This window comes from Trachurus japonicus, chromosome 3 (assembly GCF_045865225.1).
Source record: "Trachurus japonicus isolate A0001 chromosome 3, Traja_1.0".
Taxonomy (NCBI): Eukaryota; Metazoa; Chordata; class Actinopteri; order Carangiformes; family Carangidae; genus Trachurus; species Trachurus japonicus.
This window is the reverse complement of record NC_140909.1, coordinates 10,979,280-11,005,408: the sequence shown is the minus strand read 5'-3', so window position 1 is coordinate 11,005,408 and position 26,129 is coordinate 10,979,280. Positions and strand designations below refer to the sequence as shown.

Sequence of the window (26,129 nt, the reverse complement as noted above, 5' to 3'; positions counted from 1 at the left end):
AAGTTGCTGGCTAACTATAAAACAACTAAAAGGTGCTTTAAGAGGCCGTCTCTGACAGTACATCAAATCTTAGCAACACTGCGTGCATGAGTAAAACAAAAAAATGACTGTGATCCAGTCATCTGAACACTATTTAAACTGAAAATGGGTATAAAAAAATAAGAAAAACTCAAATAAGAGACTGTGCGGTGATTATTTCAAAAGCCTCCCAGCATAGCCATTCATCACTTACTCATGATACCTTATCAATTACTTGGCTTCAGTTGACCAGCTCAGCCAGACAATATAAGACAATACGGACGTTACTGACCATGTACTTTGCAATGCCAGTGGTGTTCTTCAGTCGCAGACATCTTAAGCTAAGGTCAACAGGGTGCATGTGGAGGATACACTGGAAGAGCGCTCGTGGACGCTGTTGTTGTTGTCCAGAAATCCTGACAAAAACTGTGACGTTGGCGTGCTGCAGAACCCGAGAGTGTCAGCCAGTTTGGGGCAGAGGGCCCGGATGCTCCTCTGGAGGACATGGTGGAATTTTCTGCGGAAGTTTCGGTTTATCCAGAAGTAGAAGATACAGTTGAGAAAACCATTGGAGGTCGGCAGCCATACCACCACAAACTCCACCCACTCTGGCATGCTGCTTCCTGAAACAGCTGTGGAGCACAAAACATGGGGACTGAAGCAAGGTAGGAAACCACAGCACGACAAGAGCAGAGTTAAAGCAAGACAGCAAAGCAACAAAAGGGATTCACATTTTCTTGACCTTTATAATTCTTAGGTCATAAAGAAAACAAACAGTCTAGCTATGGCTGGTTCTCTGATGGGCAATAATATCAACTTAACACATATAGCCTAGATCTAAAAGTACATACAAATTAACACGGATTTGGCAAAGTGGGAGCAACCACTTTAATGTGTTGTTTGGACAGTATCACACTTTGAAGATAAAGTTAGGACTGTCAGCTTCATTAAGAAGGGATTTTCATCCATATCAGATGTTTTTCAGATTAGTGCCCTCATTGGAAAAGGTCTTTACTTCTTTAAAATATTCAGCTCTGATTCCACACATGGTTGGGGTGAATGAGAAAAAGTCTGCAAAAAAAAAAAAAGCCTGACTCATAAAACTGGCCTTCAGTTAATATATCCATGCTTGGCAGTATAAATAACTTAGACAGCTACTTCTCTAAGTATAGTCACATCTGAAATTGATGGAAGGATTTGAAAGGGAAGAAATATATTAAAATGATAATTTCTTATGTAAACTAATCCTAATCTTCACACCTTGGAGACACTTTGAAAACAGAAGTTTGATTTAAGCATAAAAGACAGAGAAACCTCAACACCTCCACCAGTTCGACTTGTGTTTTCAATTTACACAAATTTATAAAAATAAAAATAATCAATTCTTACTGATACTCAAATACAGTAATTTTACAGAATCAAAGACTTCACCTCTAAATCTCTTAACTGCTTTGGATAATTAGAAAACCTGACCATACAAGTTGCAAGAAAGGTTTTTCTGGCTATTCTCAAACACAGCATGTGTGGCTTGAATACAGCAATAAAATAATGACTTAGCCTATTCCAGATGAAGCTTGTGTCAGATTTTGTAGAGGTCAATGCTTTTGAAATATCACATTTTCTTTTCTTATATATGTTTTTAGAAATCTAGTTTTCACCCACTGAAAGATGGACACCTTTGTTTTTGTGTTATTATTTGCGTAAATGTGACAAATGTGCAGCCTGGAGCCAAACAAGAGTCTCACTCTAAATTATACAGGTGAATGTAGACTTTTACTATGATGCTGGCGAGTTTTGGTCTGGACAGGAGCCATAAATTCCCATTCATCTCTTTATTTTGTGCCACCTGTAATAAATGGCAGTCCCTTTCATGCCTTTTTTTTTTTTTCAAAGCATACTTCCCATTGGTACTGCTTACCATTGTAGATCATAGCTGCCATGCAGGGAGTCCAGCAGGTGAAGTAGGCTGCCATCACGGGCACAAGCACTCTGGACGCGACATTGTGCCTGCTGCGACGTGCTGCACAGTTGTATTTGCGCAGTTTTAGTCTTTGCCTCTTGGCAGCGCACCACACTCTCAGGTTGGCGTACGTCATGACGGTGGAGCAAGGGAAAAATATAAAACATGTCAAACTGAGGGAGTATCCAACGTTTGTAGAGTAGGACGGATTGCACACCAGTGATGCAGTAGAAAAATGAACCTCGATGATGCCATCCGGAAATGATATTGGCGACAGTAAAATGGGAGGGAAGCACCAGGCAAATGCAATCAGGAGCAGAGTCCTTTTTCTTGTCATGAGAGATGAATACTGCAGCGGGTAAAACACTGCAATGTACCTCTCCAGGCTTATTGTAGCCAGTGTATACATGCAGGTGGAGTAAACGGTGGCATTGCAAAAGGCCACGATGTGACAAAGAGCATCTGGCCCTTCGGTATAGTCCTTTAGCAGACTCACCCACAGATTCAAGGGCATGACAAGAAGTCCAAAGGCAGAGTCTGCAGCAGTGAGAGAGAGGAGAAAGTACCGAGAGTTTCTCGACCAACCAGCCACGGATGAAGTTATAACCATGAGAACTGCGACATTCCCCACAGTGATCATCACGCCCAAAACGATGATTATGCTCACTTTGACGGACCGGTGAGCCAGCTCCTGCAGCCTCACGGGGTCAACACCTGACGCGTTGGAGTCGTCAGGAGTTGAGAAGTTAAGTGTTGTGTACATTTTTCTTCACAGTGCCATGAGTCCGACCAAGTCATAAGTCACGTGAGGCAGAAAAACAGACAGGTTTGGTGTGTGAGCAGAGATGTGGGGTTACTCCAACAGCTGCAGCCTTGTAGCCTGTAGCCCCTCTCTACCACCGCGACAATCAGCGACACACACCTGCAGCAATTAGTGTGGGGCGGTGACTGACGCAAAGGCCTCAGAAACCTACTACAGCAGCATGACAACATATCCATGATATCATATGTTGGTTTTGCAGTTTGCTCATAGTGTTTCTGAAATATGACAAGGTATGCACTGACATTGACAGTCCAACTAACTGTTCACTTAAAGATACTCAATGCATATGCTTGAAAATGTTCATTTCATTATGAATGGATGGATGTGTCAGTGCATTTGTTTTTCGTAAATTCACATACTGATGTTGTTGGCTATTGTGTTTGTGTGCAGGCTATTTGCAGCAAAATGAAGCTGTTTTGTGAATTTATTTGCATTTGTTCTCTTACAGTATATTCCATTTAGCTGAGCACTTATAGAGCCAACACAATATTAGTTGTTTTTTTTAAAGATACAACTGGAATCTGCCAAATCTGGTTTATCCATTAGCGCATTACACCAAGTGGCTGAGCAGAGTGCTCTCTCTGGCTTTATTAATTACAATTAGCAAGACAGTTTCTGCCCTGCAGAGCTTTCATCAGCTGCAGTAAAGGTGTGACTCTAATTGGCATTAATAAAGGTGCCATTTCAGTGTTAAGTGTGGCTCCAAGAGAACATAATATTAAGAATTAAATGTGTCCAATATCTCCCATGAATAATTAATATGACAGGAACATTACAGGATAAAATGATCTTGGAAAGCAGAGATGCTCACATTTTCATTTAATTTTTAAAATGTCTCGACTTGTTACAAAGGTGGAAGCAAATGAAAATGTCACTTCTGACTTTATTCACAACCACCCAGTCCATCAAGCTCCAAGTTTGCGGGTGACCTCACCGTGGCAGGTTTCATCTCCTGCAATAACAACGAGTCAGTCAGCAATTCACCACCACCAAAAAGGCCCCACTGAAGATGTACACTCTGTCAACCGGCCGTCTCACAACCAATCATGGTCCAATTTTCCTGATCTCACACCATCAATGTCAGGCTTACCTCCACCTCCTGTTCTAGTGACAAGCTTAAGTGTTTTTGTCTGCACCGCTGAGTGGTGCCTGCTTACGTCCCTCCTTCACAAAAAAAAAACTACATGGAACAAGGGCAAAGAAAAGAGCAGGAAAAATTGTCACTGACCTTTCCAACTCAGGTAACCATCTGTTTCAGAGGTATTCTTTTGTGTGACAGTCGGGCCATTAAAATCACACACAAACCTGTGACACTCTTCCCTGAGACAGCCACACCACTTCCTGCCTCCCCAGGGACACTATACCTCCTATGATTTATTATATCCCTGGTACAATCAAACAATCTTACACAAAGTGTTTCCCATGATGAAGAAGAGGATTTTAATCCTTTATGTTACAGTTAATTCATAAGAAAAATTGCCTTTGTGGAAAATAATGAGACATTACATAACATTTACACCACCAGAGTGGGAAAAAAACATTGTTTTACATTGTGCAGATGCATGTTTCATCAATGACAAAATCTTATGTTTGTGTAAGTAGAATTCAGATAATGAAACAGCTTGAACTCAATGATGGCCTTTCCCAACAGAGTAATACAGTGGCTTCAAAATAATCAATCTTCTCTCTCTCTCCTAAGAATCCCCATCTAATAATATCAGTATTTTAATGACAGTGTAGCTGCTGCTACAGAGTGTCATGGGAGAAACTTTTTCTATAAAAGGCGGTCTATACAGCACACAAATAGGAAATACTGTAAATATACATGAACATAACAGTGTATGGCCCTAAGACACATAGCTTTTCTGTTCTGCGATACCACAGCCAGATCCCCTAGAGGCGAACTGACAGCTATCTGTGTTTGATATATGTGTTTCTCGCTGTCCTAATGAGCGGATTTCTCTTGGTGATGTCTAACACGGGGCCTGGAGGAGTGGATGGACTCGCTCTCTCAGGTTAATATTCTTGGTCCCCCTCCCCCAGTTGCACTCCTTCATGTTCATTGCACAGTCACTCGCATCCCTCTTACCTGATTCTGTCTCATTTTGAAAGGATGTGGAAACACCAGATGGTCACACATATAGCTGCTACATATTGAACTAAGTGTAAATGGATTGTGGTAACCTACTTTTTCTCATAAGGAATGCCAATACCCTGTGGTGACACAAGTACTCAGATCTCTTACTTAAATGGAAGAAGTGATACCACAGCGTAAAAATATCCTTGTTACAAGTCATGCACTGAAAATGTGAGTAAAATATAAGTACGTTTATTTATTGTGTCCGTTGAGAGATGCCATTGTAGTAATGTGTGTGTTGGAAGTCCAATTGCTCTTCAGGGACATTAGATTTTCAAATCAAATCAAATACTGGAGTCAAAAGTAGAGGTAATCCTTCAATACACATTTGAAATAATTTATATCCTGTCAGATAGTTTACCCAATATGATGATAAAGCAACATAAATAGTATAATTGCATGAAAATTGCAATACCAAAACACTTAATTCTTCTAACATGTTCCAGTTTTTCTGCGTTCCATGGAAAGTCAAGCCACAGAATTGAATGTTGTTTTAAAAAGTAATCCGATGCACGTCCTTGAGGAAATGAATTCATTTTTACATAGAGTCTCAGTTCATTCATAAAACCAGCTGGTTTTACAGTGTTTTTGTGTGCCTTAAACCATGAGGTGTTTTGATGTGACAGAGGGAGAGAGAGAGAGAGAGAGGGAGGGAGTTTGTGTGTTTCTATGTTGGGTCTAAATGTGTGGGTGTGCACACACAAGCAGTGCTCGCCCAAAGGTGTGTGTAAATGTGTGTGTGTGTGTGTGCGTGTGTGTGTGTGTAGTTGATGTGAAGATGAGTGAGATAGAGAGGGGATGAATTTGCACATGCTTGCAATTGAATATCCTGTGAGTGGGTGGACTCCTCCATTGGCCACCTACTGTACAACATTTCCTGATGTGGAGGAAGGTAGCCATTGATTTCATCTGTCTGTGCATGTGTGTGTGTGTGTGTGTGTGTGTGTGTGTGTGTAGGCTGCAATGCTATCTAATTCTACCAGGGAGGTTTGATGCACAATGTTTAGGAGAGATAGCATAGCGAGGAGGTTTGATGGGAGATTGTGTAAAAACTTGATGTCTGTCTTGACAGTCTGTCTAACTGATAACGGGCTTCTGCCAGCACAGACAGAACCAACCTGGCAGGTTGGAAGTTATTAAAGTGGTGTATAAGATCCTCTTTGTGCCGCCACACACCAATGTGTTCTCCCTGTGGACTCAAAGAAGGAAGACCATCCCGTGCTGTGTGCAGAGATAAGTGCAGAAACTGAATGGAGAAAGTACTGTAAGTGGACTGCTTCTACATAATCATGTATTGCATATCAAAGACACACAAAATACAAATGCTTCTTATGCAGATTCAACCAAACACTTACAGGTAATGATATTCATATGGTCCTGCTGCTGCATCCTACCATTCTTGGTACAAATGCTTCAAATGAAAACATTAATATTTTTGCTGAAAATTGCAACGACATGAATGAGGATCCCTTTATGTTCCATGAGCACTCTTGCAATTTTGTAATACTATATACCAGATGTGAGACAGAAACACACATAACAATAGTGGGAGTTTATTGATGAGGTCGACACAATTAAATCAACCTTATCTTTCTTGGGGCACTGCAGAGAAACATGCTCTCTTCCTAAATACTGTGGACAGAAAGATACCAATCTGCTGCTCCACATTCCTAAAAAAAAAAAAAATCATCCTGGGTAATTTAAGCAGCACACACTGACCCTGTTACACAATGTTTGTATGTCATAGTGCCTCTGCTTCTCTCCCTCATACAAAAATACCAAACTGAGGCTAGAATTTCAGCCTTGCGTAAGAGCTATTCACCTCTCATTTAATGAGCCTGGGTATTGGATATCACTGAATGTCTTTTTAACTTTGAGTGTTTTTCAGTAAATCACCACTGAATCCAACTAATGTGCTCCTCTTTAGCAAGTCTTATGCAACAACGGGTCTTATTCTCTAACATGACATCTAGAAAAAGGCTTGTCAGACAGTGGAAGCCAGAAGAACTTCCTCCTGCTTTGGTAATGATGCACTCTGGGCAGCATAACTTCATTCTACCAAATGAATGAATGTGTGAAGAAAAAAAAAAAGTGTGAATGTGACTATGTCCTAAGGGGCTGTGTTGAATATCCCATTGTTAAATGTTGCACAAAGAATAATATGTTTTGTGCTGTTTTTGTGCTAATGTGTTTTCATATACGTAAATGCAAAAAAAAACAAGAAAAAAACTTGACAGAAAAGCTTTGCCCGTTGATTTGACCTTCAGTTTTTTATGCTTGTGGTTGCAACTTACACACAACCACCTTAGTAAGGCAATCACACAATCCTTTGGTAGCCTTGCTGGTCAGCAGCACAGCAGCTTTAGTGTGAAGCCAGCTTCTCCCCAATGACCTAAAATGAGCAGAATCTGTCATTAAAGCACTTGAAGTTACTTTTCATTCTGCAGCTTTTAATGAAAGTACTGTGAAGCTAATTTGGGGGTAATTTCTATATAGTTTAATGGTAGAAGACATAAGAAACGATTCAATAATTTAAGCATTTTAATCTTATTTAACTCAGCTGCACTGAACTTTTCTCTGCAGTTTATTTGAACTTCTAAAATAAAGTTTCTCTTCCATGTTCAGCAGGGAGCCTCTGAACTTATTGATGTTGTAGAAAACCACTCTGATGGGATGGTTTGCTTTATTCCAGGAAACTTTTGTTAGTTGAGCACCCCAGGGCAGTTCTTATAAAACCTACCCTAAAATGTGTTTTAATAAACCTGTAAGACTGCATTTAATCAGAGAAAAATAAAATAAAAAGTATAGCTTTGGTATAGATGTCTGAATAATATGTATTTTAATCATTAGTATTATTGATACACACTACAGTGTTGTTTTTGGTCAACAAAATGAAATAATCTGTGTACTTGGTCCTCAGGATGTAGTCACTTGTTGTCACTTGCTGTTCCCTCAGTGCTTGGAGAGGTCATCACTGATTTACAGCCTATTTCCATCTCTAAAACTTAACCTTCACTCACCTCCTGCACAAATGCTGATAAAAAGTTACTGTTCTGTAACTGCAATAATAAGACCTTGTATCTGAATGACTGTGAAAACTGAAGCTGCTTGAAGTAAGGTCTACACATATTACAATTTTATCTCCCTGTACAGCACACCCTTGGTCATAGCTTCACAAATAGGCTATAAAATATGACTCATACTTGTTTGCTGATGAAGTTCGACAGTGAGTTGATGAATTTCATTTGTGAGGGCGAGTGAGCCAAAGCCAACGCCAACGAGTAGTTTCTGAATTCTTACCACCCAGACACCTGCCATTATGTCAGGTTGTGGCCATTGACGTCAGGAAAGAGAGGAGAGCATTCCTCCAGTAATAATAGATAAAGCATCCTCCAAAGAGTAAAAGAAAAAAAAAACATGCATGACTTACCTACTTAATACTGTGTGTTCTTACCAGTTCACTGCTCAGATGACAATACTGGATAGTGTTGGTCAAAGTGAGCACAGGTTGTCATTTTTCTCTTTCATCGCTTGGTTCAATTGACTGAGAATTGTCTTCTTTTTTTTATGTGACATCATCCATGTGTGTGTGATGCAGTGAATGGCAATGAACCCACTGAGTGAAAATTGTGCCCATAAAGGCTACCCATTACATTTATGGCTATAATTTTCTCCTGTGCAGCTCTACTTACCTCAGAGTTCATTAGCAGTCTAACATTATGTTCAACAACCTCTACGACCATAACAACAAGTTTTTGATCAAATAGTTATGTAGCCATCGCCAAACAAAATTGCTGTTTTAGATGTAGCATATCGTTTCATATCATGGCCAACAACAACCAAATTCAATTCAATTGTATAGTCTGATTTCACATGTCTCAGTGGACTGAAACTGTGGACCTCACTAAAATATATCAATATTTCCCACCCAAACTATGACCTCTTACAAGTACAAGTACAGGACCAGTAAAAACCAGAGAGAGAATCAATCTCAGTTCGACTTAGAAAGGCATCCTCTGCAGGATGAGTTGTAGATGGGGAAGAAGAATTGCAAACAAAGCTAACAGTCCAGTATTGCTTGCAGCTAAAATGCCCTGGCTTTGTACATATTTGCATGGTCATAAATCAAAAAATACTGGACAAATGGATATTTTGACTGCATGGCTTTGCAAGAGGGAAAATTGGATCACGAAAGCCTGGACAAAATTATAAAGTAGTAAATTCAAACTCACATCACCATCCCTACAGCTCCCACTAGAGCAGCTAAATTCACAGTTAAACCTTTGGTAGAAAATAACGTTTTGATAATCTAATAATAGCTAAAAATCCAATTCTATTTCATGTATAAATGCTAATGTTATGAAACCTGCAAATTCAGTGTGATATGGTCATTATGTGATATACAGCACAGTAGAAATACTGTGGTGAGTATGTTTATGATGTATGATACAGATTGTGACATGGCCATCCCATAATATATTCCCCTCAGAAAGGCGTACACACACGCACACATGCAGGCACGCACACACACATACTCACACATAACATACCAGAAGTGTGTTGAAGTGGCAGATGCAGAATGGTTTATCTCACGTTTTGAAGACCACATGAAAAGATCAAAGCAGAATCGATGTAATGCACCGCACTGTCATCGTTTTATCTCCAGCCTCAGGACTGCTGTCATGCTTGATAATGAACACTTATTAAATATGTCTGTTGGGTAAAACCCCCTTATTTATTGCTAACAGAAAATCAGATTGCAGCTTCGCCAGATGAAATCTTGCGGGAAAAAAACAAAAAACACATTTAAAAATGGCAAAGAATAAGCAGAGGAACGCTCATCTGCTGCCCGAGTCGGCAGCATCAGGCTGTGATAGGTGTTATCTTCAGGTTTTATCTGCAGGCTCAGGAGGAGAAAATGTTATTTGCTGTATTACCTGATAGTATGGCTTCAGTCATTGTCAGGACCCTATAATGGTGTTGTCAGACGTTACAGTTTTTATTGCACACAAAATAGTGAATCAAAGGTTTTACCAGCTACTGCCATCAGAGATAATGTATGATCCAGACCATCTTTGCACAGTTAGACATTTTTAGTTCCTCAGGTTTGGAAATTAAATAATGGATACTACATTAAAGTGTCAAATCTCATCTTTGATTTGAGTGGGCTTACAGTACATGAATATAGAAAGAACTGTGTAAGGGATATAATCCTTTTAACACATATAGCCTAAACAGTTAAAAGTAAAAGCAAGTTCATGTTTCTCGAGCAGATCATTCAAAAGTTTGTTAAAGCACAAAATAGCTTAGATTTGCCTTTTAGATTGAAATGGAGTTGTCAATATGATGAGTAAAGAAGATAATAGGGAGGCTCAAAGAAGCTCAAACCTACCAGAGAGAGAGAGTTGGGTACTTTCTTTAAAAAAAAATGAAGTGGGTATATACAGGAAAACTAGAATAGTTAACCAAGGAGCACAATCATTTGGTTGGTGAAGAAAAAGCCCTTTATGCCTGCACAGTGAGTCAAGAATACTGCAGGATATAGGCATATACCTATCTTCTTGTCAATGATCAAGAGAGGACTTCCTGGCCATAACCTCAGAGGAGTCATGTTGTTAAGACTCACGATCAGAAAGCCTAGGCTGTATTTCTCAAAAGCTACAGAAAGAACCAGTACTGCAGCTGGCGCCAGGTGTAAATAGTCGATGGACTGCATTCATACTGTATGGTGCTTATCTAGTCTTAACAACAACCACTCAAAGCACTTTACAGTACCAGTCACAGTTACCCATTCACACACAGATTCATACAGTGCTTTTTCATATTCACACAATTTACATGAAGGAATGGGATTCGAACCAGAGCCGCCTGCAGTGAGGACCGTAGCCTCAACACATGGGGTGGCTGCTCAACTGAGCTAAACACTGCCCTGTCCTTGCAATGAATTTTGGTCATTAACCAAATGTAAATCAAACAGTATTTGTGATCAGCTGTCTGCAGGGAGAGCGTTGAAACATAGATCATGTGTTTTCAAAATTACGGACAGAGTAAAGACTAGAGGGAGAAAAAGAGCAGCCAATGACCTGAAGTCTATAGAGTCGTCTATCAGTGATTCTGTTATGGCTCAGATATGTAGGCTATGACCGTCAGTGGAACTGGTGCATTAGCATTTATTGATGATTCCACTGCCGATGAAAGCTCCAGAATGAATACAGAGGTATAAAGGAGGATTTTGTGGTCAGATTCAGCCTAATGCATCAACATTCATAGGATGACATTTCATCATTCAGCAAGACATTGATCCTAAACATAAAGCCAAAGTAAGCAAAGAGCCTTTCAGGGTGAAGAGGTGGAGCCATTCATCTGTTCTCAGTTTGACTGATCTCCACTCCACCTCCTGCAGACCACACACAATCCCCCACAGGCCTGAGAAGAAGAATGTCTGTGGCTCAAAGCCTTCAGTCAGTCTGCAAACGACTTTACACATAATATTCAATATTTTGAATTGCTTTGACTTTATGTATATCCGTCTCCCAAACACATTTATTTATGTGTTGAGGGGATTGGATTAACATTTTATTAACACTTTATTATAGTAGCCATTATTTTATTTCTGAATGTGCTGTACCTGTCCAAATACTTTAATTATATAATTATACATTATTATAAAGAACCTGAGCATTAACAACAACATTAAAGCAAAGGCTCTGCTCTTGTAATTTCTATTCTTGGCTTCCTGGTTGTGTGATATAATAACTGGAGGCAGCATGGATGCAATTACTGGTCTTAATTTTGAAAAATATATGAGCTTGTTATGAAGCTAACTGATCTGCACTAGTTAGCAAGGTGGTTACAGGTCAGCAAATAGAGGTCATGAAGGTCTCAACACTGAATAATGAGTGGCGCTAATGCTGAAACGCACATTTTCACAACCCACATTTATATTCATTTGAGGAGGTGGCTGGAAAAGTAAGATGACCATCCATCACCCACCTGGAGCCACTTGGAAGAAATGTCATTTTTGAGGAATTATATCATTGAAGAGGAATTATATCATATGAGGACTGATCAGTGTTGGAGTGTATGGGTCATGCCAACACTAAAAACTGACCTATACGGGATCATGAAATACAGACAAAGAGCACAACACACTAGCCTATACACAGCCAGAGACGAACTAAGGTTTTAGCAGTGCATCCAGACAGGAACTAGCATTAAACAGTTTTATTAACAACACAAATTACAGCTGTGTTTGGGGGGCATTGATGTGTTTGTACCAATTTTCAATCCCTCCAACATTTGTGCAGTAATTTTACCCACACTAGATAATGGCACTATAGAAAAGGAAAAGCCAGGGACTCATCAGTGTCACCAGGATTCATCCTCTGGGAACCATGAATCTCTATTAACAGTTTAAACTAAACAGTTAAACCAATTATTGAGCTATTTAGACTGTGGTGGTTTGACCATGTATATGTTCAGCAACATTCACACTGAAAAAAAGAAACATAATTGGGGCAACAAACACTTAATTGGACAAAAGATCTGAAATTGAACCTTTTATTCATCAGACATTCAACAAATGGTCACTGCTGAATGATAGAGCACTACATGTTCCTTCCCATCCATCCTCCCTTCCCCCTCAATCTACATCCCCTCCTGTTCTGGATTCGCTGCTGTTTATCTAAGTAGAGGCAGGTGCTTGCAGAAGAATCCCCCAGGATTTCGTCTTCATATGAGGCTTGTTTACCATTCACTATTGGCCTGCTGTTCAGTATCAGTGTGTAGCTTCTGTGTAATGTGGAGAAATGTGGAATGAAGGATTTCTCCACACATTACAAAACGCAGCATATTCTATCACTGAAAACAGAATAAAAGGAAGAGAAGACGGATATAGGCCCATTATCATGTGGTTGACAGTTGTATTGTATTGTATTGTACCATATTTATATGATGAGTTAGTCCATTATTGTGAGGTTGTTCATCAGTGTGATAGAGTTTTTATTTCAGAGGAGGAGCTGTCTGTGCTGTGTAAGTGACTTAGATCTGTCTATGTCTACGTCTACATGCAGTATATCTCTGTCCTGTTCAGAGAACAGACTGTTTGTTTGTTGGGCTCTCAAGAGTCATAGAATATGGGAGACTCATTTTTTCAATTCAATTCAATTCAATTCAATTCAATTTGATTCGATTTGATTCAATTCAATTCAATTCAATTCAATTCAATACTTCTTCACTGAGCATCATAAGTCCTAGCATAGAAGTATAAAAGTGCAAAAGTGCCTCCCAAATTCCAAAATATAAACAGTAATTGAGCCTACAGCAATCAACAGAAACAACAATATAGTGTAAGAGGGTGCAGCAGTGCAACATTACACCCAGAAGAACCACGAAATGAATTTCACTGTTTATAGATATCGCATAAATTCATATAATGTGTTTCACAAAAGTGTATACTTGAGAAAATAGTCAAGCTGTCCCGAGAGAACCTTTCAGAATAAATTTCTTTATTCTGCTGAATTAAAGAAGCAATATGAAAATGTTTGAGCCCATTTAGCATTATCACATACTTCTTAAATTATTTATCCTTTTAATTTTCTCAAAGACATGCAATGAAATATTCACACACAGACACTGAAGACTCTGTGCAAGCATTCACTTGGATGTCTATAACATTTTGTCTGTGTAAAACTCATACTACATGTGTTTGATTTAGATGCTCTTTTTTTCTTTTTTACTGTACGCCACTTTAGCATAGTCTTTACAACAACAAACAAACATTTATCTGGGTAGTTGTAGACATAGGTAGGCTACATCCTATGGATTAAAAAAGCGGCACATCATAGTGCAGCCATAGAAACAAAGTCACAATACAATAATCCCATGATAGATAATAGAGATAGTTAAAAGGAACAACAATGACAGACTTCTGATCACACTTATATGGTGGTCAAGTGGTGTACTAAGCAGTTGGTGCAAATTGACTCTTAAACCTTTAAGTGTCAATACATGCTGACAATGCCAAGCTAATTAGAGCAAATCAATGTTTGAAACACACTTGTAAGTGATTTAATTATGTAAATCACTGGGTCCAAGATAAATATGACTAAATAAAAACAATGATACTACATTACTTGCATTAAGGAATGATTAATCACTGTCATGATTAAAAAAGAGGCTCATAGATAATGGGACAGTGCTCCCTTTTTTTCTGTGCTTATATGTGACCCACTGAAAAGTGGATGGGAAGGTTTTATTAAGCCCTCAGGTTTCACATAGAGTGGGCTCTTTAATCAAATCATTAATCAGCATTACATTAGTTGGGAAGGTATTTTAGGTCATTGTAAGATGAGCACTAAAGAGATACAGCCCAGATTTATAGTAGTGTGTTTGGGTGTAATTATAGTTAAGATATATAATTAGTGTATTAATACAAACGTAATTTACAGTTAATAAAATTCAAATTGTTTATTTTGCTTCTACTTTTGCGTTATTAGTCAAACAAGAAATCTGAAAATAGACTGGAGAGGCAAAGACAAATAAGCATCTTGTAAAATGTAACATTTAAATGGTAAACTAAGGGAATGTAACTTTATTGTTTCATTCTCATGCGTATGTCCACTATATATAGCTGCTGTATGTTTGCAATGTACACGTAATGAATATATATATAGGCTAACAACGATGAATCCATTAATGAATCATTAACACAGCAACACTGTGGCAGCCATGGTGATAGTGAATATGGGTGCTGTTGAAATTGAGCCTTCAGTATGGCCGACCGTGCTGGCACAGATAGAGAAATGTATTTTTTTGGCGGCTGCTGCGTCCCATGTGTCACAGACTTGACAACTCTCTTTCATCGCCTCCATTTACTGTCATTTCCACTTCTCCAGCACCTGTGATTCATCAGAGCTGTGGTGGCCTAAAAGAATATGAGATTAAAAAAAGAGAGAGAAGGGGGGAAAGTATGTTCGTTTACATTCATGTGCTGATTAGTTTTTTTTTAGTGAGGGAGAAAGGGAAATGAGCGACTATACAAAATATACAGTGAGTATTTTTATGGCCTTGGTTTCGAGGCATGAAATCATTTTGAAAGGGAAGACTGCTGTGGAGCGCTGAGCTGGGAATACTTTCAGTGAAATTGCATAATCTTTTTTTTTTTTCTTTAATGAGTTTGACAGTACCTACCACTTTACGATAACGCTACCTTAATAAAGGATTCATAAATGATTTAAATATGGTTTCTATTGGTTTGTTTGTTTTTACCTAATCACATGGACAACCAACTCAAAATTCAACAAAGTTTACTGAATGAGTTAAAGTTATGCAGAATATGAAACATTAAAAGCTTTTTTAGTGTCCCTGAACACAAAACACTTGTGTTCTCTCCCACTCATTAATTCTCCATTTAAATTAGGCAGGAAAACTTCTCTGCACATCCGTTTGAAAGCAAATAATATTGAGTTTTCTGGCATTTAAACTGAACTCAACAAACTGGGTTATATTACTGTATAACTATTGAACCAAGAATTGTATTTGCACATTTAAACCAGCAGCACTTTTCCAGTGGTCAACTCCAAAGTGATTATTAGATTGATGTAGAGACCAGGCTGTGCTGAGGTCAGTGCTCTTTTTATTTTATTTTTTTTATTACATTTTTTCCCCCCAGAGCTCAGCTGGACTCATTTAGGACAGGAGGCAGTCTGCCCAGAGATGCCACATCCAGTTAGACTGAGATAAAAACAAAACTAAATCATCTTTTTGATCATGTATTTCTCAGATATGTCACAGCTTTGCTTTTCTTTGTAGTTGCCTCTCTCTCTGATTCTCAATGGAAAAGAAGAAAAATTATGCAAACAGGGTAATTAATTTTAAATCAACAATATGTACGATTTTAGCTGTGGCTCCAACTTTTATTGTGTTCTTGGTTTGAAAGCTTGATAATGGTTCTGTGCTATTTGAGGGCGTTTTCTTAAAAGGTTAGTGCAACTCATTTTTTATGTGGAAGGACAACTATAGAGATACAGAAGTGGCTTCTTGTGAAAGCAGCGCCTCGGGATGCAATTTTATTCAATTGCTGTGCAACAATTTTACAACCACAAAATCTAATTATATGCACCAATTTACAAGTACTCACAAGAACACGTCATCACTGTCACCCCACAGCAACAAGGTCACGGGTTTGAACCCTCTTACATGTTAATGGCTGCCTCATGTCTATTTGGGTTTCCTCTGGGTACTCCAGCTTCCTCCCACAATCCAAAGACATGCCCCCTGAAAAGCATTACAAGACTATAAAAACATGGTCTTGTCAGCTTTCTAAATTACTGATCAAACAGAAGCGTAATGATGAAGTGTCGTATGTAACAATGGGCAACCTTAGAAAAAAATCACAGACAAAAAAAGGGTGAAAAAAAGAAAAATGGGCTAATGAATGACAACTCGGTGTGGAAGGAGACTTGAATGGGATTGAAACAGGAATGTGAGAGATGGAGTTGTCAGCCACTGACCAATGGCTGCATGATGATGCAGTAACCCTAATTATCAGACAACTCATTTAGCCTGACAGAATGATTCACAACCAAGGGGGCAGTTGTCGGTCTGAGAAGTGAAGCTCACTTCCGCGTTCAAAAAACTGCAATCCCCTCGAATTCCTCTGGGGGCTGGTGTCAGAAGGGAGCATTCCCCATAGAGCCCCATGTTAAAATCGCCGACTTTACATCCTCAGTAAACATGTTAAAAGCCTGGTGTCAGAACGTTTTTTCGTCTCAACCGATAGTTTCTACCCCCGCACACACTCTGAGGGGGGTGAATTTTTTTTTAACTCTACCGTTTTACTGTTATAAGGTTAAAACTCTGACCAATTAGGGCGCGGAAACGTTGAGTGACAGGTCCGAGCAGCTCCGTGGACAGCTGCTTTGAGGCCAGTGGGCGGGTTCTCGGCCGGCCAATCCAACATGGCGCTGTCCAGGCCGCCATATTTGAGTCACAAAAACGACTCCCCAAAACCAATGGGTGACGTCACGGACGCTACGTCCATTCTTTTTACAGTCTATGTTCACAACCACTGGAAATATATCTGCTGTATCCATGGTGAAACTCAATAACACACACACGCACACACATCCCAAGTACCATGTGAGAAACTGCTACTATATTGATTGATATGTGTATTAGTGTATGAAAAGAAGAACTAGAAGTATTGCCTTTAGTTTCTTTCATTCACTGGAACCCATTCATTTAAACCATACAGTTAATTTAAATAGCTTAATTAATACATATACACTTAGATTTCAAAAAATTGCGGGTCCCTGGCAGACTGTTAAAACACATTCATGAATTTCTGTCATGGCTGCCTGGGAGCCTTTGTTGCATGACATTCCCATCTCTCCCTTCATTTCCTGTCATCTCCCTACAGTGCTGTCTGATACAGGCACAAAATACTCACTTAGATAACTGATCAATATTTGCATGTGTCATACATCATTAGTGTCTGACTGCCAGGGCTCCTGTAAATATTTTTACTTCATATTATAACACAATAATTTTCCAACAGTTAATTGTGAGACTAAGAGCATATAACGAATGACTTGCATAAAGATTCAGTAACTTAGCTTGTAATTAAAAGTTTCATAACATAATTAAAGATCATTTAGGCTTTCACTGGAGTGTCTTTCCAAGCTTTTAGAAAACACACAAAAAAGAGTCATGACTTCTATTAGCTTGATGCCTTCTTTCAGAGTAAAAGGTGTGCATTTTCATTCATGAATTGTTGTATTTGCATAAGGGAAAAGAAAATTTGACAGGATTATTATTACATTGTCTCTGTAAGTGAACAGAATTCAGATTAGTTCAAGAAAGATGTTGAATGTCATGCTGATTTCCATTAAAACACAACTCAAGAAATTATAATTTAATGAAAAATACCAGTGTTTCCTTTTTAGCCCATGGCAACACCATTATTCAAATTTCAAAAACACAGCCGTAGCACCACCAGTGATAAAATAGCAAATACCAAATGTTTTATTTTCCTTTATTTCTCTATCAAAGGGTTTAGGACTTCACAAGATTAAACATGGGCTCAGTTGTAATGATCAAAGGCCTACCCCAAAGCTTTTTGCTATAACTGTCTAAATTCAACTACACTCTAATGCACCTTTACTTTTAATATACCTGGGGCAGATTTTGTATTGTAGCTTCTTATACTGTTAGTCTATTTACTATCTTTTTATTTATTTATTTTTCTTAAAAAAAGTTGTTGTTCAATACGAAAAATGTTAATCAACAAAATATAATGAAAAATAAATATTTATAAAGATAGTATGGCTTTGTCAGAGCAGGTCAGCTCAGGTTGGGCACTGTACTTTGGCAGATTGTAGTAGTAGTCTATACAGTGCAAGCCTCCATCCCACCTTTCTTCCATATATCACTGTTTATTTCCACATTTACAAAGACAGATTTTAAATGAGATGTCCCAAGGTGCTTCTGTGTAAGCATTATAAACAACCTCTGATAATAAACCAGCTTAAAACCTGAAAGTAATATTGATTTGTCAATAAATAAACTGTATATTTTCATTTAATAACCCTCTGTTCAAATTCCACGTCTCAGCGTCCTGAAGACTTGGCATAATCTCTTCAGACAAAATCTGCGGTTATGATGAAGTGTCAGTCAAACATTTTAAAATGTCAGACACATCGATATGAGGCTAGGCGTAGGTGGAGGTCTGTTTGTGCTGGAGGGAGTATAATAGAGAAAACTTCAGGGATGGATTTTTCAGCTGCTGGAGACAAATCACACCCAGGCCTTTTAACTCTAAACCTTGGCCTGAACAGCTGAAGAACATAAAAGCAAAGGAAAGAAGCAGAGTGATATGTGGGAAAAGTCGTGTTATTAAGATTTCCTCTGCTTTGTCATTGATTTATACTTCTGGTAGTAGCTACAAAGGACTTATGGACTACACTACAGACATACTGATTTTTGTATTGCACTATGCTCATACAAAAATAACAACTAAATAAAATATCAGTAACTCACCAGTCCAGTCCTATATTTCAGTATGTACATTTTGTATTATATTGTGTGATTTGTTTGTTATCGCTCCTTCAAATATATTAATATGATATTTTTTCCTCATGGTTTTTTTTTATGGGGGAAAAATACTTCAAGGGTTATTGAAAGATGGTGGTGTAGAAAACAACTCCACTTAGTTGAGGATGGGCCATTTTGCTGTCATTTTACCAGTGTCTCCATTTTTCAAGTGCTTGAAATGCTGCCAAACTCTTCTCTGCTACTTGTCCTTTTACTTCTTCAAGTTCATGAAAGTGCACAACATTTTTTTCTGCACTGAATCCTTCAGAGAGGCCATGAGGACGTCTTCAGACAGGGGCTTATAGTTCTGTAAGCTGTAACTCACACGCTCTGACCTTCAGACCTCGCTGAAGCTCAACTACACATTTCAAGAAGGACTGATTTGAGATTAGACAGGATGAGAAAATTTTACCTCAATTTTAAGATCCTATTTTGATGCTTTTCTGCAGGATTTCAATCTCCTCCATCATTTGTTGCCCCTTTCATGCTCTCTTTGGGTTTTAAATCCTTCCTCTTGTTTTTTTTCTGACCATGTTTGTGTCCTCTGGGAGCTCTGCAGCCCTCAGGTTGTTTAAGCTCCAGTTACAAGGCTCTGTAGCAGCTTTTTGATTTTTTTCCTTAAAGTTTCTTTTTTGCCTTTATTCCAAACTTCACCACTTGTTAAATACTTCAGATATCAGTCTCTCGAGGGTGTCCTAATCTAATGACACTCTCATGCTGAACATAGAGGCTATTTCAGATCTCTCTGATGATGTTTAAGGGCCTCCTCCTCCTCTACAGAGATTTGGTTTGGCCTTGTGTCTTTCTCCGGCTTTGTCCAGGTTTCTTTCCAGTCCCTCCAGCTTGGTAGGAAATAGCATCCCCTTCTTTTGTTGTTCTCAGTGTTTTGCAGTTTCAGCCTTTTACTTTCCTTTTTTTTTTATCGTGCAGTCATTTCCACCCTGCAGTCTCTAAGCTTCCTGGGCAACATGTAGGCACCCAAGGACCTTTAGCTATTGGCCTTGTCCTTCATGTCTTCCATGTTTGGCTGCGTGATTCAGTCTCTGATTCTTTCAGAGGTTGCTGTGCAGCGTTGTCTCTCTGATGAAAACTCTGCCTACTTTCACAGAGGCTACAGTGTACACGGATTGAAGAAAATGCCTTCAAAAGGATTCCAAGGATTTTGTCTTTTCTAAATTGTTCCCGTATGGTCACCCTCTTTCACATGTGCAACATAGAAAAATTCAGGTTATACCTCTGAATCATATAAAATATAAAATAAATATAAAATAGTCTTAAGTGCTGTATGAAGTCTTGGGTAATAGCCAACAGAGTCAATGTCAGGACGACCTCCATGCTCCCCTCTTCTCCCACCTGCTTCTGTAAACCACATTCAGCATTTCTTTCATTACCTTTCATTTCAAAAGACGAAGTGATGTCCAGTGGTTATTTATGTTGTACTTGTTATCACTGCACAGCAAATGCGTATAAATAACTGTGGCAAGTTACGGAAAATCAAAGCTAAGAGCAACGTTGGTGCAAAAGGATTGAAATACATGGCTCAACAGGTGTAAACTTTGTTATGCTGCACAGAGACGGAATTCTTATCAATCCTACACAAAATAAGCGTATTTCCCCAAATGTCAATGTTCCTCTAACATTTACAGTCTTCGTAAATGTAACATTTACACTCTATCCTCCAATTATACTCTAGGGATGATGTACTACTCTGTAATTATTCTTTGTACGAGGACAGATGTCCCTGTGTTCATTTTGCTACACTTGATGCAAAAACCAGAAATATTACTCATTACTGTATGAATAATCTGTCAACAATGAAAGTATGTCTTTTCATTGACATATCCACGAGTTCAAACATTTTTTACTTGCAAGGCTTCTTTGATGGCAGGATGGTAAACCTCACTGCAACTCGCAGAAGATCAAAGGTGTTCATTTCAAGGTACCGCGCCTTCACTTATACTGACATGACATTTTGGAGGATTTAGCCATCTCTGCTTTCAAAGATTTGACTTTGTAGCTGATTGAGACGAAGGATATGGAGTGTAACACATGATTGAAAGGAGTTCAAATATGATAATTTTTAAAATATGCCTGCACCACTGAATTTTGTGGTTGTGCAGCAATGTCTTCTGACTGAATGATTGACCAATCAAACAACATTTTAAATTCTGAGGGATATGTGTGGCTGTTGAAATTTCAGAGAAACACAGCTCATGCTTATTAATGCCTCCTAATAAACAACACACGTCAGACAACATGAACAGAAAATGTATTGGTCTTAAAGGGATAGTTCACCCAAAATTCAAATTTCACTCATTATCTACTCACCCTCATGTCGACTAAGGGCTGGGAGAATTTTCAGAGTCCTCCGTGCCTTCTCGGAGTTACGGGGTGTCCGCGCAGCAGTATTTGTCCATATGATGGTTGTGAATGGGGCTCACTTTTCTTCGTCCAAAAAGACACACCAAAAAACATCCAAATACCTCCATACTGCTCGTCTGTAATGTCCCTTTTGTATTGAAGCCCTGACATGAGACATTGTTCCGCCGGTCAGTGCAAAATTTGCACTGACACAGGAAGAGCAGGGAACTGAGACACTGGGAGCTTCCGCTACAAACAAGCTTAAAGACTTTTTTTTTTTTTTTCGGCTTCAATACAAGAGGGACATTACAGACGAGCAGTATAGAGGTATTTGGATGTTTTTTGGTGTGTCTTTTTGGACGAAGAAAAGTGAGCACCATTCACAACCATTATATGGACAAATACTGCTGCGCGGACGCCCCTTAACGCCGAGAAGGCACGGAGGACTCTGAAAATTCTCGCAGCCCTTAGTCAACATGAGAGTGAGTAGATAAATAATAAATTTGAATTTTGGGTGAACTATCCCTTTAAGAAAACTTTCCACTGTGACGTTTTATTATTCACAGCAGGCTGTTGCTGCTGATCTCTCTGACTGTGGGTCAGCCTTGTCCCAGCTGGCTTCTGCTTTGTCACCGTGACTCCTCCTTGACCTCAAACAACCTGTTTGTAAAATAAATATGAATGGTACAACATATACATATTAATAATAATGATAAAAAGAAAAGATAGAGCATTTTATCTCTCAGAGGGACTGTGTCCATCTGAATGTTGTTATCTCACTATGAAACTTTGGTTAGTTTTCTGCTGATAAATTCTCCCTTCTTTCAGTTGTGGAATACAAAACATGGAGCATGAACACAGCTCATAGATAGATAGAATAGATAGACAGAATGCCTTTATTGTCCCATAAGGGAAATTCATCTTCACACTCTGTCACTGATCAACATACAACAACACTGAGCCACATGAATACTGGACATTGATCACTGATGCCATAGGGTGTGTAGACCAATCACACAGCAACATGAGGCGTTAACTAAATGTGACATATTCTTTATGTTACTTCTGACTAGTTTTCTTGCCATTCTATATCATCATTCTTCCAAGTTTTCCCATTTACATTGATTCCCTGCTCTCCACAGAGCCATTATCCTTTTCAGCACATCACCACACTAAACCAATTTGCAGAGACATTAAACTTGCTTGAGATATGTGATCCATCACTGTGAACAATTTGTCGCTTTTAGTCTTCTGTTACATTACCAGTATATTTTAATGTTGTCGGGAGCTTTGAAAGCTTCAAGTGGGTTGTCTACATCCTTTGCAGAAAGAGGTTGTTCAAGTTACCAGAACATTAATCTAAAGATGCACAAAACATCTCATTTTCTTTTTATGATGCACTGGAACAAAAAATGTGTAATGCAAACTTGTTGTTGCCAAAATTAAATATCAAGTCAGTGGACACATAATAGTAGCCTACATACATACAGTGTATCACTGTGACCCAGTGTGGAATATTGTTTATCGTATTTCAGCTTCACAGTCAGAAGAAAACAAGAGTTCAAGATATAAATTTAGACATACGAGTGTCAGTTCAAAACATCAAGAAAATACTGAAGATATTTTCTAACATGGTTTGTCAGCACACAGTAAAAAAAAAATGTCACTGTCAAAGGTGTGTGAGCAGATACTGCAACCACACTATCCGTGATACTCATTTAAGATAATAGTACAGTATAATGTTTGAAGGTAATTTGACTACATGATTCCACTGAACTGTGTAACATCTGCAGCTCATTAGTGAAATAAAAAAAGTGCAATCTCTCAAAACAATTAGCAATATCTCACACAGAGGAGATACCTGATTTTTTTTTTTCACATGTGTGAACTGTGCAGGTTATTGACCACTCAGACTCTAAGAAACACCTGCTATGAGTTCAGGAGGATGAAGCCTGGAGCTTTAAGTCAACTGTTTACAGAGTGTCTGACCAGGAGGCACTTTGCTGTGTTAAATATTTCAACAGTGTAACACATTGTTTGTCAAAGGCAATGCAGTCCATTTTACATTTTCATCACAGTTTTTTGGTTGGACTTCTGAGTTGTTTACTCAGATTCAATGTGCCTGTGTCCTGGCAAATAGCTTGAAAAAAAAAAAACCCTGCAAGAAAAACATGAACAAATATATGTGAAGCTGCATCCGATCAGTTTGCTTGGATGGTGGAGTTTGGATTTACACACTCACACTTGCAGAAAATTGCCAGTCTGTCCACTAAAAGTGACACCTAATCTGCAAACAGTCAAAAAAGCCAGGGAATAGTTAAAGAAGAGACGGACAGTACAAGGCATATTGAGTTGGCGCCACATCTGCTCTTCACCACATGGTAGAGAATCAATGGCATTATTGATCACAACATTGTTGTACAGACTGAGAGGAATCAACAAGCGGACCAATGCACAGTTTGACTGCCAAAAAAAACCCTGCAGCTTATTCAGCTCTTAAAGAGTTGTTTCTTGAAAGGCAGACAGATTGAGTGTGGGGGAAGCAGCCCCACACCCTGTTAATGAAATGCTCTATAAAAATTGGAAAGTAGATGCTCATTTGGTGTGTTTAATGTGGAGAATAACCATCATGGTTCCTTTAGTTTGTGGGTAATTTTTTACTAAGGTTTAAGTGCATCACATGTTCTTTTACAATTTCACTTCCCATATAGCTGTTACCTTTAAAAAAAAAAACACACATCTCTTTGATGTTGTGCATATTTTCTCATCAAAACCATAAACCCTTTCCTGGGACAATGTTTCACTACACCCACACCAAGAGCCTGATTCCATGAAAAGGAATGAGAGCTGAGAAAATTGAAATTAAATAACAGTGGCAAAATGGGGGAAGTCAAAGGCTTGAAAAGGTAGTTGTCATTCAAAGGTAGTTGTCGGCGAGTAAGTACCAAAAGCACAGACGCTTAATCCAGGATGTGGGGAACTGCAGAAATCTCACACCTACTGCATCAGCAATTCAGTGCCTGGACCGGTCGTCTTCATCTCCAAGCTGACTGAGATAAGACTGAATCCCTGCTGATTGGTTGTACAGAGTAAGCAGAAATTTGATCTATAAATTGTCCCCAATGAAGCACAACTGAGCAGCAGTGACTGAAGGCCTGAGAGTGCCACTTAAAGCGTGTCAGGTGACTGATAAAGAGTTGTTCCAAGCACAATGCCCAAGGGAAACCTTTGTGACGCACATCTGGATCTAAGTCATTGAAGAACTGGACATCTCGCTTTTCATCATATCTCCTGCTTACCCTCTTGCTCGAGCAGTTTGCCTGTGTCTCAAATGTTTAAAAGCACCTAACTTAAAAGGTAAGAGCTGTCTGCAGCCATCACTTTCAACAGGAGTCTATGACCATGCTAGCAGCTATTTGAGGGTCTATTGTGGCCTTTCATTTGTTAGCTTCAACATGCTAACTAACATGCTCTCAACAACAAGGCTAACATGTGGATGTTTAACATGTTCACCATCTTAGTATGACAGGGAAATATTTGCTTATTAGCTCTACACAGTGCAGCTAAGGCTGATGGAAATATCATCAGTTTTGTAGGGACATAAATTAACATCATAGAGGTGCTGGAGAAAAGTCAGGAAAAAGTCATAGATAGTTATTCTATATTACAGAGGCGATTGTGGTGAAGGTAGAGCAGCTTGTCATAGTGTCCTTGGGCAATAACTTAACCTTAAATTGCCTCTGATTGTTGTCCTATCAGTGTATGAGTGTGTGTAAATGACAGAAGTGCTCTACATGTAAAAGAGAGGGCTGTTTGTGTGTATGAATTGGTTAATGTGGCTTCCTTTGTAAAGCGCTTTGAGTGGTCGATAACCAGAAAAGCTCTATGTAAGTGCAGTGCATTTACCATATTTCAGCGTGGACCAAAGCGTTACACTTGACCCTAGAGACACGCGGCCGGCCAGTGAAGCTAAAAAGTTCATTTTAAAAAAGTTTTTTGGCAAATTTGGATCGCCCCATGGTGGAGGAGGCCAGCTGAGTATACAATGTGCTGATGATCTGAGTTGTAATCTCTTGCAACACACTGAAGAGCAGGACCAATATCAATCTGTGCCAGATGTTCAAAAACAGATTTGTAGGGATTTTACCCACCTGCCAACAACACTTTTCAGCCAACTCCATTTTACTCTTCTCCTAACTCTTCTTTAAACACTCCAGACCCATAATGCATTATCATGTCTCAGTGTTTGCGCAGTCAAAGCAATAACTGCATATTAACATTTACTGTACAGCATATACGAATCACCATGGGTAAAGGGAAATTATTTGTTGACGCAAAGCATATTCACCTCTCCCTCTGGCCTCCAGATTAATCTATAATTAAAATGGTGACTTAGGCTCCTACATCAGGAAATTGTGTTCTTGTAAAACAGTGAGACAGCTACAGTATGACTGTAGCAATAAGTGCTAATATGGGATGGGGTACGGGACAATGGTATTACTGTAAATCACATCAGACAGTCCCAAATGAAGCTCTGACGTTTTCCACATGTAGGCTACACATGGGCAAACACTTAATGCACCAACCGAACCATTATCACACCCCTAATGGACTAACTGTTTCTGTGCATCACCCACTCCTCCCTTGACACTTTATAGCTGTTAGCATTATAAATCTGCACTGGTGTTCATGCTGAAAAGAGGGTTAACACTGAGTTGAAGAAGTGGCCCAGCTCA

At 39.0% G+C, this 26,129-nt stretch overlaps 1 protein-coding gene across 1 annotated transcript; it reads right to left on the bottom strand.

Moving 5' to 3' along the window:
• Positions 1 to 213: 213 nt before the first annotated feature.
• LOC146989623 (adenosine receptor A2b) lies at positions 214 to 2,844 on the bottom strand. The gene is made up of 2 exons (XM_085761238.1): positions 1,937 to 2,844; positions 214 to 650 (listed from the first exon to the last, which is right to left on the bottom strand). The coding sequence occupies exons 1-2, from the start codon at positions 2,739 to 2,741 to the stop codon at positions 355 to 357; spliced, it is 1,101 nt and encodes a 366-aa protein (XP_085617364.1). The 5' UTR covers positions 2,742 to 2,844; the 3' UTR covers positions 214 to 354.
• Positions 2,845 to 26,129: the final 23,285 nt, after the last annotated feature.